We start from the raw sequence: 16,977 nt of genomic DNA, 5'->3' as shown, positions 1-16,977 counted from the left end.
TAATGGGGTGATAGGACTAGGGGTGCTTGAGGAAAATTATTTTTAATTAATTATTTTATTTATTTAGTCAATTTAGAACATTATTCCTTGGTTACAAGAATCATATTCTTTCCCTTCCCTCCCCCCACCCTTCCCGTAGCTGACGTGCAATTCCACTGGGTATTATATGTGTCCTTGATCAGAACCTATTTCCATGTTATTAATGTTTGCACTAGGATGTTCATTTAGAGTCAACATCCCCAATCATATCCCCTCTACCCATGCGATCAAGCAGTTGTTTTTCTTCTGCGTTTCTACTCCCACAGTTTTTCCTCTGAATATGGATAGTGTTCTTTCTCATAGATCCCTCCAAGTTGTTCAGGATCACTGTATTGCCATTAATGGAGAAGTCCATTACATTTGATTGTGCCACAGTGTATCTGTCTCCGTGTACAGTGTTCTCCTGGTTCTGCTCCTTTCACTCTGCATCAATTCCTGGAGGTCATTCCAGTTCACATGGAATTGCTTGAGGAAAATTACGGTAATGACATGAAGGTGGATTGGCATAGGGAGAAACTGGAGGCAAGCAGATCCACCAGTAGGCGTTTATAATAATAGTCCAGGGTGTGAGGTGATAAGGACCTGTCCTAAAGTGGTGGCAATATCAGAAGACAGAAGGGGGCATGTTTGAGAAAAGTAGTGAAATTGACAAGCCTTGGCAATGAATTGGATATGGGGGATGAAAGATTTTGAGGAATTGAGACTGACTGAGGGACTAGAAGGATGTTGTTACCCTCTACAGTATTAGAAAAGGTAGGTTGGGAAAGTCTTTGGGGGGGAATAATGAATTCCATTTTGGGTGTATTTCATTTAAGATATCTACTGGACATCAAGTTTGAAATGTCTAAAGGCAGTTGGAGATGTGATATTGGAGGTCAGCAAAGAATTTGGGTCAGGGTTGGTAGATTTGAGAATCATCAGAATAGAGATGGTAATTAAATCCATGGGAGGTGATGAGATCCCCAGGTAAAGTAGTAGAAAGGAAGAAGAAAAGAGAGCCCAGTACAGAACCCTATGGGACACCTATGATGATCTGAAGATCTAGCAAAGGAGTCAGAGATAAATGGGCCAGATAGGTAGGAGGAGAACCAAGGGAGAATGAAGCACTGAAAACTTAGGAAGAAGAGAATAGCAAGTAGAAAGAAGAGAGTGTGATTAGCAGGGTCAGAGGCTACAGAGAAATCAACAAAAAATGAGGGAGGACTCAGAAAAAGTCAATGAATTTAGCAGCTAAGAGATCACTGGTAATTTTAGAAAGAAGAGTTTTAAAGGAATGATATAAAGTCACAAACCAGATTGTAAGGGATTAAAAAGAGAGGGAGAGGAGAGAAAATGGATGCACCTAGTAGTAGATGATCTTTCTTTCTGAGGAGTTTAGCCATAAAAAGCAGAAGAAATGTAGAAATACAGTAAAGAGGAATAGAAGGATCAAGTAAGGGAGTTTTCTTAGAATGGAGGAGATATGGACATGTTTGTAGGTAGTAAGTAGGGAATGAGCTATTATAAAGACTGATAATAAATGATAAAGTGATGATGACAGAGGAGACAATCTGTTGGAGGATATGGAATGATATCACTTGAGCAGGTAGAGGGATTAACCTTGGTAAGGAATATAGCAACTTTATTGTATGAGGTAGGGGTGAAGGAGGAATTAGTGGCAGAAGGCTTCCCAGGGATAAAAGGAAGAAGGGGGAGGAGGAGCTCACAGAAAACGGTCTTAATATTTCCCATGAAATAGTAGGCAAGGGTGTTAGCTGTGGGGGAAAAAAAGATAGTCATGAGAGGTTTGAGGAGAGACGAAAAGGTTTGGAAGAATGACTGTGGAGAGTGGGATAGTGAGTTGATAAGGGAGGTATAAAAGCATGCTGAGCAGCAGTAAAGACCCAGTAGAAGTCATGTACCATAAATTCAGATACTTTACCAACTTGAAAAAGCTGAGAAAGTCCTTTCCCTTCTTTTGATACACAGTTTCCTCATATATAAAATGGTAGCACTACTACTCATACTTCATTACTCTCAGGATTTTGAGGGAAGCACTTTGTTGTTGTTTTTTTAATAATTTTTAATGTATTTTGTTTATTTACATCACCAGTTTCCTTTAGGTCTCCTCCACCTATCCCCCAGAGAACCATCCCACAAAACAAATAATATTTTGAAAAAGAAAAGAAAAGGAAAAAATGTGCATTGTGGGACATTTGTGAACCTCTAACCCCTGTAAAGGAATGGAGTGAGAGTGTCCTTCTCATATCTATTCTTTCCAGACATCCTTATTCTTTACTATTTTGCAACATTCACTTTTTTTTTTTGCAGTTGTTTAAGCCATTCACATTTTTGTGGTCCTTTGTGTATATAGGTTTTTTTGGCTCTGTTTCCTTCACTTTGCATCAGTTCATGTAGATCCTTCCAAGCTTCTCTGTATTCATTGCATTCATCATTTCTTGCAGCATAGATATGTTCCATTACATTCATGTGGTGAGCCACATTTTGCTTAGCTATTTCCCAATCACTGGGCCTCTGCTTTGTTTCCAATTCTCTGCTATTTCAAAAAAGTGCTGTTATAAATATTTTGGCAAATATGAGGACTTGTTTCTTACCAAAGGTCTCTTTAAGGTAATGGAATCTCTGGGACATAGAAGAAATCACTTTGTTAATGTTAACAGCCCCACAGAAATGGAACTTATGCCTTTACTTTTGTCTCGCACTTTACCCAGAATATCTTTTACCTCATTTGTTTCACATAATAAATATAAAATGCACCAGAACATGGTCATTATCCTCATTTTACAGATAGAAAAACTGTGATCAGAGAAAAGTATTTTTTTTCCTCTAAGGGGTCTATAGCTAATGAATGGAAGATTAAAACTAGTTCTTGAGTTGTAGGATCTCAGAAATTTTGGAGAAGGAAAAAGACTCCAGAGGACATCTAGTACAGCTCCTCTCTGAGCTGGAATATACTATATCATCTTGAATCAAGGATCACCAAGACTACGTGAAAACCTTCCTTGTGGCAGGGAACTCACCACCTTGTGAGACAGCCCTTTCTCTTTTGGATAGCTCAGAAGAGGTTTTTAGTTGTATTCAGCAGAAATCAACATCAAAGAATGATGAACCGAAAGGATCCTAAGATGCCATTTCTTCATAACCCGTTTCCTTCATAGAGAGGATAACTGGGGCTCAGAGAAGGAAACTAACTTACTCAAGGTCACCCAAAGAATCAGGAATAGGACTGGCACTAGAATTCAGATCCTCTGATTCATAATATAGACTGTTTCCCACATCATTATGAGATTTCATACTATAAGAATACTATACTCTGAGATGAGGTTTAGAAATTTCTTGTGACTTACAGGCTCTTCTGAACTCAAGAATACAACCTTGAAGGTGTCAAAACCTTGTTTTTACCCCAACATTTCAGACTGTAGAGGTGATTCAGGCTCAGGTAGGGATTCAATTTAATTGAAGAAAGACTTATTAAACTCATATACCTATAGATAAGTGGAATGGCGGATTGAGCTATAGGCAGGAAGGAAGAGCAAGAAGGAAGGGCAGAAATAATGGAAGGAAAGAAGGAAGGAAGGAAGGAAGGAAGGAAGGAAGGAAGGAAGGAAGGAAGGAAGGAAGGAAGGAAGGAAGGAAGGAAGGAAGGAAGGAAGGAAGGAAGAAAACAAGGGCAAGAAGAAAGGGCAGAAATGATGGAAGGAAGAAAGGAAGGAAGGGCAAGAATGAGGGAAGGAAGAAAGGGCAGAAATAATGGAAGGAAGGGCAGGAATGATGGAAGGAAGGAAGGAGGAAGGGAGGAGGGAAGGGAGATGGCTGCCTTCAAGAAGTTTCTATTCCACAGAGTTGGGTTTGAGTTGAGCCAGGTAACCTCTTATGTTCCCTTCCAACTTTGAGATCCTAAGATTTATGATCCCATGGCTCTAATCTGACTGACAAAATTGCTAGTTATGTTACCTTAGTAAAGTCACTTCTTTCTGATTTCAGTTTCTCTGTCAATAAAATTTAGGCATTACAGCCCCTGCCTTAGCCATTATTGTAGCACTAATATATACTAACATTTGGCAACAACTTCCTTTTCTGTTCCCAAAGATAAGTGGTATTTGGGGAGTAATTGAAGACATCGCCATTGATTTTTCTTAGGGATTCATGTTGCTCATTTGAACATACTTAATAGATTAGCCTCACTGAGTATATCATTTATTTAGTATACATGTACAGAACATCAGGAATTTATAGTTTAGTGGGAAAGGATGAAATATGAACATCAATAATTCCTCCAGGAAACTCTTCCCTAATGTCACATAGCACTTTGTCTTATAACTTTCTAATACACTTATCAAATAATGTTGTATATTATAATTATTTCTGTATGTGTTTTATCCCTGTACTTTCTAGTGAACTCCATGGGGGTAGTAATCCTGCCTTTTCTGTATTTTGTATGTCCCCCCCCCCCCAATACTTTACACATGGTAAGGACTTAATAAATGTTTGTTTAGCATTGATTGCCTGACATTCTATAATATGAAAAAGCTTTCTAAGAGGTACAAAGTGCTATAGACATTCAAAGGAAGAAGATTTCATTGATGGAAAAAAGCAAGATGAACAATTGAAGCAGAAAGTGAAAGAGGTTGACCTCTGACCATATCATCCCACTCTTGACAGTATGTCCCCCGTTGCAGATTTCCAAAAGGAAGCAAGGAGGCTATCAATATGGATCAAATTTTAACCAAGAGGAGGTAGTTGGTGAAGTGGAAATGAAGGGAATCTTAGAAGAAAGTGACCTTAGAGATCATAGATTGAAGTTATAGAAGCATCACCACTGAATTCCTCTTCTAATGTTTTCTCAGGGCCTAGAGCTGACTCTAGCCTGTCGATAACTGTGCCAGCTGAGAGCATTATTTCTTCCAGATTCTGTCAAGATGGGCCTGGTGACTGACTTGCATCTGGAATCTAGGCCCTAGCTAATTTTGAAGAGAATGATCATTAGTTTATTCACCTGGTGATGAAATTTTTGGCTTTTGGTCTTCAAGAAATTCTGGGTTCTTAAATTTTTTTGTGTCTCATGGAACCATTGGCCAGTTCATAATTAGCCTACGGATCTCTTCTCTGAGTAGGATAATGTTTTTAAATGCATAAAATTCAGAGGATTACAAAGTAAAACGACCATATTGGAAAGATTATGAGATACTTTAAAATCAAGCTAGCTCACACTCCTCTCAAAGTCTATACAGGTCTCCTAATGAAGCCCAATCTTTGATCCACTAAGTCAAAGAAGGGTTACAATATTACAGCAGGGTGAGTGCCCACTGAGGAAACCAAGAACCCTTGGTCAGGTACAATAGGGATAAATATGTCCAATTCCAGACACATTTTAGGTGGAGAAGACAAAATAGATGGAGCAAGAATGCAAGACAAGAGGCTCTTTGCTTTACAAGATTTAGCTCAGAAGGTAAGGCTAAACTATAGATATCCAAGAGCCTGATGAAGAAGGGATTAAACCATAATCCAGAAAGGGCCAGGATACATAGAAGGATTTGGGATTTCAACATGGTTTGAAACAGAAGAGAGTTAAAGGTCCACCAGAGAGGTTGTTCCTGGGTCTTCATTGTCCTATCTTCAGTTCATCCGTCACTCCTCCTAATGGTTTAGAATGACAGCTGATATTTAATGTCATCCACTAGAGAAGCCACAGTGGTTCCAGAAAAACTGGCGTCCTACTAGTTGCCCATACTACAGTTTACACAACAGGGCAGCCTTGGGTGGCTCATATCTTGGAATAATAGTTAAACCACAACGGATTTATGTGAAAGACTGAGGTCTTATTCAGGTTCATTTGGATATCAGATAGGAAGATACTAAGGTCATAAAATTGGTGAACAGATTGACCTTTGTAGTCTGACAGGCTCCCAGCTAAAGCCTGAAAAGGGAAGTGGTTCCAGGAAGGAGAAGGTGGGATGTTAGAAACAGCCTATCTCAAGAAAAAGTAGGCCTGACAGAGACAACAAAAGAGAAAAATTATAAATGTTGGAGAGGCTATGGAAAAATAGCCTTACTTGTATACTGTTGGTGGATCTGTGATTCAGGCGAGCTATACTAGAAAACAATGTCTAAAATTGGATCAAAAAGTTACTAAATTGTGTATGCCCTTTGTATACCACTACCAGGTCAATATGCCTAAAAGATCAAAGAAAGTTTAAAAGGACTTGTATTCATAAAAAAAAATTATAGCAGCTCCTTTTTTAGTAGAAACAGATTGGAAACTAATGAACTATATTCCCAATGGGGAATGACCAAACACATTATGATATATGAAAATGATGGCATATCACTATGCCACAAGAAATGATGAAATGGACACTTTTAGAGGAAACTGGGAAGACTTTGATAAAAAGAAAAGTGAGCAGAAAAAGAAGAGCAATCTATACAGTGACAGCACTGTCAAGAAAAACAAGTCTGAAAGACTTTAGTACTCTATTCACTGCAACAATAAGTCTAAAAGACTGAAGATGCAACACTCCACTCACTTCTAGCCAGAAAGGTGCTGAATATGAAATACAGAGAGAGACATATACTTTGGACATGATTAATGTGGGTAATTGCTTTGCTGGACTATGAATATTTATGATAAAGATTTTGCTTTTCAAAACAGAAAAATTTGGTGGAAGGGTAATGGGAAGGACACATTATAAGCACATATAAAAATAAATAGATGCTTTAAAAAGAAATGAAAAAGTAGGCCTGAAAATTAGAAGTATTTTGGGACTAACACAATATGGCACTGCCTCCAATTCCCTCATCATTTGAGCAACCATTAGTGCTTTTGCTTATCAATATCCTAAAAAATGATGCTCCAAATTGAACCCAGTACTCCAGAGAGGGTCTGACAAGAGTTCAGTGGTACTACGATCTCCCTCTATGCCCCTCTCAATTCAGGCTAAGATCACATTAGTATTGAATGCAGTTAATGTGACACATTTGACTTCCTTTGAGTTTCTGGTCCACTGAGACCTCTAGATTACTTTGATCTCTTCTATCCTGTAACTGGGAAACTAATTGTAGGAGGTTATGAGGTTTTCAAGCACTTGTATATACATTTCCTTATCTCATGGAATAGATGTGCTGATGAAGTCTTCCAAGAGGAAGAGGTTGGAGAGTTTGCTTCTAGAAAGACCTGATAATATTTAACAGAACTTGTAAAGACATTGCATAATTGGTTCTGGTCTGCTAACCACATAGTAAAGAGGAGATTTTTGGTTCTTTGGCTTATGGTGCTTATGATGCATTCAAAAAGGAAATAAGCAGTCAGAACCTAACCAGAGGTCTTGATGTGAGTTTTTCCTGGATTTGCTGGCATGGGAGAAAAAGGACTAGCTGTTAAAGACTTTGGGACTACAGAGAAGCAGTGGACCTTCTCATCCCATAAGAAATGATGAAATGGACACTTTCAGAGGAAACATTCATTCAACATGTAATCATGTCCTTCTGGAAGCAGACTCCACAGCCTCTTCCACTTAGGGGATTGTACTAGCACCCCATTAGACACAAATTATTGTTTCTATAGGAAAATGCTATTTAAAGTTCCAAATTTTGAACTTGGGGGACACCATCATTTTAACTTGGAGGCTAATTGCTTCCTAAACTGACCTTTACCACTTGGAAAGGGTAAACCAAAACAGCCTAAAAGTCACTCCGGATGACAGTGAAATGGTCCAATGAGAACCAAAATAAATAAATAAATAAATGAACTTGAGCTATAGGAAATGGGGACTCTAGCTATGAGTTGCCCTTCTCCATTATTAGAAGTCATTAATTGAAGGTTGGGCAACTGCTTGGTGGGATTATACTAAGGGGGATTCCTGCTTCACAAAGAAGTTCAGGTCTTGAGTTCATTCCTAGCCCTAAGAGACTATGATTCTAGGGTTAAGGGATGTTGAGGAAGATGAAAGAATACATATGAATAAAGTAAGCTCAATTCAACATTCATTAGACATCTATTATGTCTAAGGAACTTGAGATGTAAAGATCAATGTAATAATGTAACCCTGATCTTAAGGAGATAAAAACAATACAAGGTAGAATGAGACTAGAAAAAAGAAGATACATTGGAAAAGTGCTGAGACAATCTAAGGAAGATCAGGGAAGACTTCATGGGGAAGATGGCTGCTAGGCTGGGGCTTTAAGGAAGAAAAAAATTTTAAAAGACAGAAATGCATTCTAGGCATGGGGATCAATCTACAGTACTACTTGGAGCTGTAATGGGGCAAGAGATTAGATTTGAAGGTGAGAGTATGCTAGTAAATGTTTAATAATCAGATATCGGGGTGGGATATACATATAACACACATGAAAAATATCCTTACCTTCCATCTTAAAATCAATACTATATATTTTACTAGCACGATACTATGTATTGTTTCTAAGACAGAAAAGCAGTAAGGGCTAGGCAATGGGAATTAAGTACTCTACCCAGAGTTACATAGCTAGGAAATGTCTGAGGTCATATTTGAACCCAAGACCTCCCATCTCCAAGCCTGGCTCTCTATCAATCAAGCTACCTAGCTGCTCTCTACCCCATCTCCCCCATATAACACACTTTTAAGGTTTAATATTTTTTTCCAATGAACATTTTAGAATTCTACCCAATGGTCTATAATAGTGGTTTTCAACCTTTCTAATGCCGTGACCCCACAATACAGTTCCTCATGTTGCGGTGACCCCAAACCAAAAAATTATTTTGGTGGCTACTTCAAAACTGTAATTTTGCTACAGTTATGATTCAGAATGTAAATACCTCATATGCCTTATGTATTCTCATGGCTACAAATCAAACATAATTTAAACATAGTGATTAATCACAAAAACAATATTTAATTATATGTTGAGAAATATTAATCCAGCAGGAGGCAGCCTGAGCACTGGGGCTGGAGGTAAGTCCTGCCTGGGGAGGGGGTCCGCAGAGGCTGCCTTCTTCTTCCTGTCGTCTCCCTCCAGCTCAAGCTGAGGCTTCACTTTGCTGGGGTTACTCCGCCCCCGTTATCAGCTCCAGGAGTTATCCTCTCCAGGACTCGTTCTTAACCCCTCAGGAGTCAGCGCCGGGGTGCTCTCTCTGGGTCTCTGTTTGACTCAGGTCTCCAGGCAACAGGGTAAATCCTTCACCCCTCATAGGGGGAGGGCTGCTGATAGGTAACTAATAGTACAATGTGCGGGCAGCAGGGTCCCTGTTCTTTCCCAGATCTTGTTGTAAAGTAGCGCGATTTCTCAGTGGCTAAAGCCATCATAAATATGTATTTTCTGATGGCTTTAGGTGACCCCTGTGTTTTGGTCATTGGACCCCCACTGGGGTCGTGTCCCATAGGTTGAGAACCACTGGTTCTCTGGTCTATAAAGAAATATATACCCTAAAAAAAAGAAAAGAAAAAAAGAAAGAAATATATACCCTTTGTCCCAGCAATATCTTTCATCACTAGGCTTGTATCCCAAAGAGTTACTTAGATTGAGGTGATTACATTAATGTAGGTGTTTCCCCTACTTCCCATCATGTTTCATTCTAGTCTAGCTCCTTCACTGAATCTTCCAGGAAGGATCCCCCTAAGGTGGCTATCCTTTGCTTCTTTTGGAAGCTCAGTACTCAGGCAGCACAGCTATGTCAGCACAAACACCATTATCATTACCATCAGTATCATCATCATTATCATTTGGAGCAGCATAATTATTATCCTCATCAATATCTCAACCATTGTAATAATCTCACAGTCAATTGATGCCTGTGGCATCATTTATAGTATGGTGTAACATCCACTCTAGGTCTTAGAAGTAGTAGACTTAGGTTCAAGTCCTGGCATGAGCATATCTTAGCTCTGTGACCCCAGCTAGGGAAGTCACAAACCCTCTGATCTTCACTTTTTCCATCTATAAAGAGGATAATAAAACTTTGACTAACTGCCTCACAGGCAATTGTAGGAAGCCTTCCAGGCCCTCAGCTATATATTTCAGTATCTCAAGGATCTATCACTTCAGCTCCACTGGCACAAGTCAGAGCTACCTTGTTACTTAGATGGCCACTGAGAGTTGTTCTAGCTGAAAAAGTCATCCCCCCTATGGCCAAACCCCTGTGACAGCTCTCTGATCCTAGCTATTCTTTGGCCAGCAGATATAAAGTCCATTACTGGCCTGTACTGGAAGCCTGCCTGGCTTAGTAGCAACTGCCAGACTCTGTGTTCCTCTGGCATAATGAGAACCCAGCTCCATGCTACAATAGTACATCAGAGAAGCACTTTAGTCAAGGGAAATGCCATATAAATGTGAGATCTTTCTACTTTTCCAGGATTCTTATACTTTATTACCCTCCACATACTCCCATCCGCTGACTCTCCGCTTTCCAGTACCATTCATTTTTTCTGGCTGTCCCCTATACCTGGAATTCTATCCCTGCTCACTGCTATCTCTTAACTCTCTTGGCTTCCATACTTCCAAGTGGCAACTCAAATCTCTTTTTCTGCCATAAGCCTTTCCCAATCCCCCTTAATACCAGTATCTTCCCTTTGTTGATTATCTCCAGTTTATCCAGACTTTATCTCATTTTTAGATAGTGTTTCATATAATCTCCTCCATTAGACAGTATTTTAGAGATCTTTCTTTGTATTTTTAGTACTTCGCATTAGCACAATGCCTGCACACTTTGGTAGTGTTGTTTAGTTATTTCAATCAAGTCCTATAACACTTTATGATTCCATTAGGGGTTTTCTTGACAAAGAGAATGGAGTGGTTTACCATTTCCTTCTCTAGATCCTTTTATAGATGAGTAAACTGAGACAAACAGTGTTAAGTGACTTGCCCAGGGTCACACAACTAGTGTCTGAGACTAGATTTGAACTCACTTCCTCCCAACTCCTGAATGCCAGGTTTTAAGAAGTTTGTTTTTTACCCTGTAGATGATGAAGAGCTTATGAAGGTTGTAGAAAGGAAAGAAATTCCTTAGGGCAAACCAACTTCCCTATTTCTGTCTGGCATATCACTGTTCTTCCAGACATTCTCAATCTCAGCACCATCCTTGATTCTTCACCCTCTCTCATTCCACAAATCTGACATTTGTAAGATGTTGTCAATTCAAACTCCTCAGCAGCTTTCCCATTGGCCCCTCCTCTGCACTCACAGAACCAACAGTCTCTCATCTGTTCTGATCTGGACTTCTAAAGTAACCTTCTAATTGGCCTCCCTGCCTACAATCCATTTACCACACAATTGCCAAAATGATATTCTTATAGGGCAGATCTAATCACTTCAGTCTCCCTCTCAATAAGCTGCAATAGCTTTCTTTTACTTGGAGAATCAAATTCAGACTCCTGTGTTTGGCATTTAAAGACTTTCTACTACCAGGATCCAAAGGATCTGTCAGGTTAATTCTTCTAGGTGCTTAATAAATGTTTGCGGATTGACTAATGGTGGAGTGACAGAAGGAAAAGATGAGAGCAATGCTTGGAACAAAGTAGGTGCTTAATAAATTTCAGTTGATTGACTTACCTACAAATGTTAAAACAGAAAATAGCCCTAGAGATCACCTGGTTCAGGTTCTTCACTTTCCAATTGAGGAATGCTGAGGCCCAGAGAGTGGAAATAGTAGAAGATCCAGTCTCAGATGTGAGCTTCATGGGACTCTTCGAAATTACTTTGATTTTTTTGTGTCGATTTCCTTCTCTGTAGGATAAATCACCGAGTTTTCTTTTGGCTAGATTGTTAGATCACTAGACCATGATCAAGGTGGCCATACCTGGCAAAGACGGGATTCGAACCCTTACTATCTATCTCATTGCCTTAAAGCACTTTCTTCCACACCAGATTCAATCAAAAGAATCCAGGGAGGGAGAGTGGTCCCGCCCAGGACAGCAGAATGTAGGGGAGGAGTGAGCTTTAGGGCCGCGGGTGGTGCTGATCCTGGGGCTAAAACTGGGCGGGAGGAGGGGGCTGAGGCGGTGCATCCTGTTTGGGGGTGGGGACATTTGGGGCGGCTGGGGGTGGAGGCTGCCACTTGCAGACCTGCTGGGAGTCCCAGCCCAGGCGACTGGAGAGTTGCTCCTCTGGTGCGTCTCATCCCGAAACTGGGGCTGCAGTTTACGCTCTGGGCCGCCCATCTGCGCGCCTACAGCCTGGGCTCAGTGCGCTGGCGCCATGGAGCAGGACAGAGGTGAGCGCAGCAGGGAGGTGGCTTAGGGATAGGGGTGAAGAAAGCCCTTACACTTGTCTCCCAACGCTAGGGAGACGGAGGAAAAGGGCTGCCTCCGGGAGGCTGGAGTTGCCAGGGGCTGGAATGATGACCAAAGGACTGGGAACACTGGGAGCACTCACGCTTCCCTGCCCCCTGGACGGGTATTGAAGAGTGTCGGGAGATAAAGACACCCCTGAAACCGGACACCTCATTTTCCCCTGAGTGCTCCTTATACCTTCACTGTCTTGGCGAGGTCTGGTCCCTGGCTAGCGGGGCGCTGGCCTTGGCCACTTCCTTACTCCCTCCCAAGCCCCTATCCTCCCTCACTACTTGGCGATTGTCTTCCCTATTATACCAATGCCAGGTTGTTCTCTACTTCTCTCTCCCTCAGTTCACCACACTCACCTTTTGCACACTCTCCTTCCTCCCCACCCCACTTCCCCTAAATCCCTTCTCCTTTCCCTTCTTATCCACAAACCCTACACTTGACCCTCTGCCTCCCCCCCCTTCCCTATTCCCCTCACATCCTGCTACTCCTCCCTACTTCCCTCCCTCCCCCCTTCCCACTCCCTTCTCCTCCCTTTCCCCTCCCTTCCCGCTTCCGTTCCCCCTCCTTTTCTCTACTCCAACCTTCCCAGGTTCTGGGATGTACCTACCTGGGGCTTAGGCAGGTTACCGGACAGTCAGGTAACTTGTGCTTTCCGGCTTAAAAGGGAATTTCAGAACATTGGAGTGGAAAGTGCACTGCACTGACCACCTGAGTTTGTTTCTGGTTCTACTGTTTAAATTGATAGCATTTTATAGTTAATTTCCTAAGCGTGTTTCTTTATATGTTGAATGGGGATAAATAATTCCAATTTACTACCATCTTGAACTAAGAAAAGTGCCCTATAAACTACTGAGGGCTGAGATGGACTATAAACTTCTTAATAAAACAGAACTTAAAACTCCTGGAAGAACAGAAGCTGCTTAATTTTTTTTTCTTTGTATTCTAGTGCTTAGCACAGAACCTGGCCTACCTGATAAATGGTTATTGAATGATCAGTATTTGCATATAAATAATAATAATAATAATAATAACAATTATTATTATTATTATAAGCCTTACCTTGTCTTATAAGCAATACTATGTATTGGTTCCAAGGCAGAAGAGCAGTAAGGGCTGGGCAATGGGGGTTAAGTGATCTACCCAGAGTTACACATCTGGGAAGGGTCTGAGGTCAAATTTGAACTTGGGACTTCCCATCTCTAGGCCTGGCTCTCAATCCACTGAGCCACCCAGCTGCCCCTATATAAAATATTATTATTAGGGGATTGAATGGGTTGTTATTTAGCCATTTTAGTCATTTCTGGTTCTTTGAGACCCCATTTGGGGTTTTCTTGGCAAAGATACTGGAGTGGTTTGCCATTTCCTTCTCCAGCTCATTTTCCAGATGAGGAAATTGAGGTAAATAGGATTGTGACTTGCCTAAGATGACACTACTAGTTAAGTGTCTGAGATCAAATTTGATTTCAGAAAGATGAATCTTCCTGACTCCAGGGCAAGTACTCTATTGTGCCACCTAGCTGTTTGAAAGGGAGGAGGCCATAAACTCTTCTGCTGGTGCTGAGTCCTGAGATATTTGGTAATTTGCCTCCGGAAAGGCTTGAGCAGAAATGTTTTTGATGGATGGAACAGGGGGTGTCAGATAGCTTTTGTCCACTTAGTGAGGCAGTTTGAACTATGGAAAAGAGCCTTGGTGTTAGAGTTAAACCTGGCTTTAATTCCTGACTGCCTCTGTGTGATCTTGGGCAAGACATTTTACATTGATAAATCTTGGTTATCCTCATTTGAAGAAAGGGTTGGATTGAATGGCCTCTAAGTTTCCCTTCCAGATCTATAAAAGATCTTCTGTTATAGTGTTATTTAGACTGAATCAGATTAATACAAGAGAAAATAACTCCTCCCAAACCTTCGTCTTCTAGTTATATTTCTTTTTCTAGATGTTGAAAAATAAGATATGCTTTTTTGCTTTTTCCAGTTCCTAGTGTTTAAATTTAGACTGAATTAGCCCAAAGGGAATAAATAATTTTTCTACACATGCATAAAGGCTACTGCTAATGGAAACATGATTATCACTTCAAGAATGACATCTGATTTATTTAAAAGAACAGTAGATTGAGTGGTTGCTAGGTGGCACAGTGGATAGAGCATAGGCCTGGAGTTGGAAGAATGTAGATTTAAATATGGCCTCTGAAACTTCTTAGCCATGTGACCATGGACAAGTCACTTAACCCCTTTTGTCTAGCCCTTGACCTTCTGTCTTAGAGTTGTTAGTAAGGGTTAAAAAAAAAATAGGGGATTGGGCATCAGGAGTTTTGACTTTGAAAACTCTGGCCTCTGACCTCTGCCAAATCAATTCATATCTTAATACAGAAGTGGTTTCATCTATAAAATCAGAAGTGTGACCTAGCTTATCTCTTAAAGTTTTTTCCAGCTCTTCTGTTTTATGTTCTGACATTCTGATTGTGATGTTAATGGATAAGTAGCCTAAGGTAGGGGAAAGTATCTTGAAATTAGAATTAAGATATCTGGGTTCAAATTCCACTTTTGACACTAAATAGTTGTTTTGGGGGCAAGGCACTCCCATTCAGTAGAACTTTCTTTACCTGTAAAATGAGGGAATTGGACAAGATGATCTCAACAGACCCTTCTAATTCTAAGTCCTATGTCCTTTATACATCCAGACATCAATAAGCATTTTTAAACACCTACCATAAGCCAGGCATTGTTGGGATACCAAAAAAAAAAAAAGATAAACAATGATAACACCTGCACTATCTACTTTGTAGGACAGTTGGGGGGGGGGGCGGAAGTACTTTGCAACAGTAAAATACTATAAAAATATGAAATAATTATTAGGTTACCTCCAGGATGTATCCTGGGCTCTCTTCCCTTCTTCCTCTATACCAGTGATGGTGAACCTTTTAGAGACCAGGTTCCCTGCCCCACCTATCTCCCCCACCTCCTTAGCCCTGATAGGAGGGAGAAAGTGAGGGAGTGGTCCTAATTTTCTGCTCAGGGGAGGAAGTAAGGGCTTCACTTGGGCTGTTAGGCAGAAGGTGGGGAGGTATGGTTGATAGGGGGAAGAGAGCAGCTCCACCCTAGTCCCTCTACCTTTCTAGTAACTAACTCTGGCAGGAAAGGGGTCTGTGCCCACAGAGAGGTCTCTGCATTTCACTGGTTCACTATCAGGGTGATCCCATCACCATGCTGATGATGCTAATCCAGATATAACCTTTTTTAAAAATTTATTTTATTATCATGCAAAACACACTTCTATATTGGCCACTGTTGTAAGAGCAAACTTATACATTACCAAAACCCCAAAATAAAGCCAAAGCTACACTGATATGAAAGACAACTCCAACAGTTCTTTCTCTGGAGGTGGATGGCAGTCCTCATCATAAGTCTTTCAGAATTGCCCCAGATCAGTGCATTGCTGAGAGTAGCCAAGTTTTCACAGTTGATCATCATATAGTATGGCTGTCTAACCTCTCAACTTCCAAATCTGCATCTTCGACTGCCTCTTAAACATTTCTCAAATTGCATGCCCCCCAAACCAGCACTGAACTCAATTATCTTTCCCCCTCAATCCTCCTCTCCTTCCAGATTTCCTCTATTACGTTTGAGGCATCATTATCCTTCCAGTCACCCAGGCACTCAATCTAGGTGACATCCTCAACTTTCATTCTATCCTTCCACCTGCAGCCAATATCCAATCCTTTGCCAAATCCTGTTGATTTTACCTTTGTAACATCTCTAGGATGTACCTTGTTCTCTCCTGACATTGTCACTACCTGGTATAATCCCTCACCACCATTATACCTGGATTACTACCATAGCCTACTAGTTCATCTCCTTGTCAAAGTCTCTCCCTTTTCTAGTCCATTATTTATCAAATTAAACTTTCTAAATTAGGGATCAATTTAACCATATCACCTCCCTATGAAAAAACTCCAGTTGTTCCCTATTACCTCTGGGATCAAAGGTATAATCTTCTGTTTGACCTTTCACAACTTGTCTTCTCCTTTCTTTCTAATCTGCAATCCAGTAGCACTGGCTTCCTTGTTCCTCGAATAAGATACATCTCCAGACTTTTTACCTCAGACACAGTCATTTAGCCTTTATCAGTCTCAGTTTCCTCATCTGTAAAATGGCAATAATAACACCAATCTCCCAGATTGTTTGTGAGGATCAAATGACATGATATAACTTTTTTTAATTCCTTACCTTCTGTCTCGGGATGGATACTAAGTATAGATCCCAAAAAAGAACAGTAAATAAACTAGACAATTGGGGTTAAGTGACTCATCCAGGGTCACAAAGCTAGGAAGTATCTTAGCTCAGATTGAATTCAAATCCTCCCAATTCCTAGCTGGGTATTCTACTATGCTACCTAACTGCCCTAACATTTCTAATGTATTTTGCAAAACTGAAAGCATTCTATAACTGCCAGTAATTATTATTATTAGCATTTTTTCCCCTGGATGGCCTTCATGCCTGGAATACTTAGCCTCCTCATTTCCACCTCCTGGCTTCCCTAGCTTTCTTCAAGTACCAATTAAAATCCCTCCTCCAAAAAGCCATTCCTGATCCCTATTAATGCTAGTATCTCCCCACTTCACCATTCTTGATGTGCTCTGTTTGTACTTAATCCTTGTATATCTGACATATCTTGTTTATACGTAATCAT

The 16,977-nt window shown here is 40.6% G+C and overlaps 1 protein-coding gene across 2 annotated transcripts in view; it reads left to right on the top strand.

The window, feature by feature from the left end:
* The first annotated feature begins 12,050 nt into the window (after nucleotides 1-12,050).
* The window catches only part of AFAP1L1 (actin filament associated protein 1 like 1), an 88,476-nt gene continuing 83,549 nt past the window's right edge, over nucleotides 12,051-16,977 (top strand). For both annotated transcript variants that reach the window (XM_007474042.2, XM_056811598.1), the window contains exon 1: nucleotides 12,051-12,220. In XM_007474042.2, coding sequence (XP_007474104.1) covers nucleotides 12,205-12,220 — 16 coding nt within the window. In that variant the 5' untranslated portion in view covers nucleotides 12,051-12,204. The remainder of the gene's footprint in view (nucleotides 12,221-16,977) is intronic.

Source organism: Monodelphis domestica, chromosome 1 (genome assembly GCF_027887165.1).
Source record: "Monodelphis domestica isolate mMonDom1 chromosome 1, mMonDom1.pri, whole genome shotgun sequence".
Lineage (NCBI taxonomy): Eukaryota > Metazoa > Chordata > Mammalia > Didelphimorphia > Didelphidae > Monodelphis > Monodelphis domestica.
The sequence above is the reverse complement of the archived record's forward strand: the minus strand, read 5'-3'. Positions and strand labels throughout refer to the sequence as shown.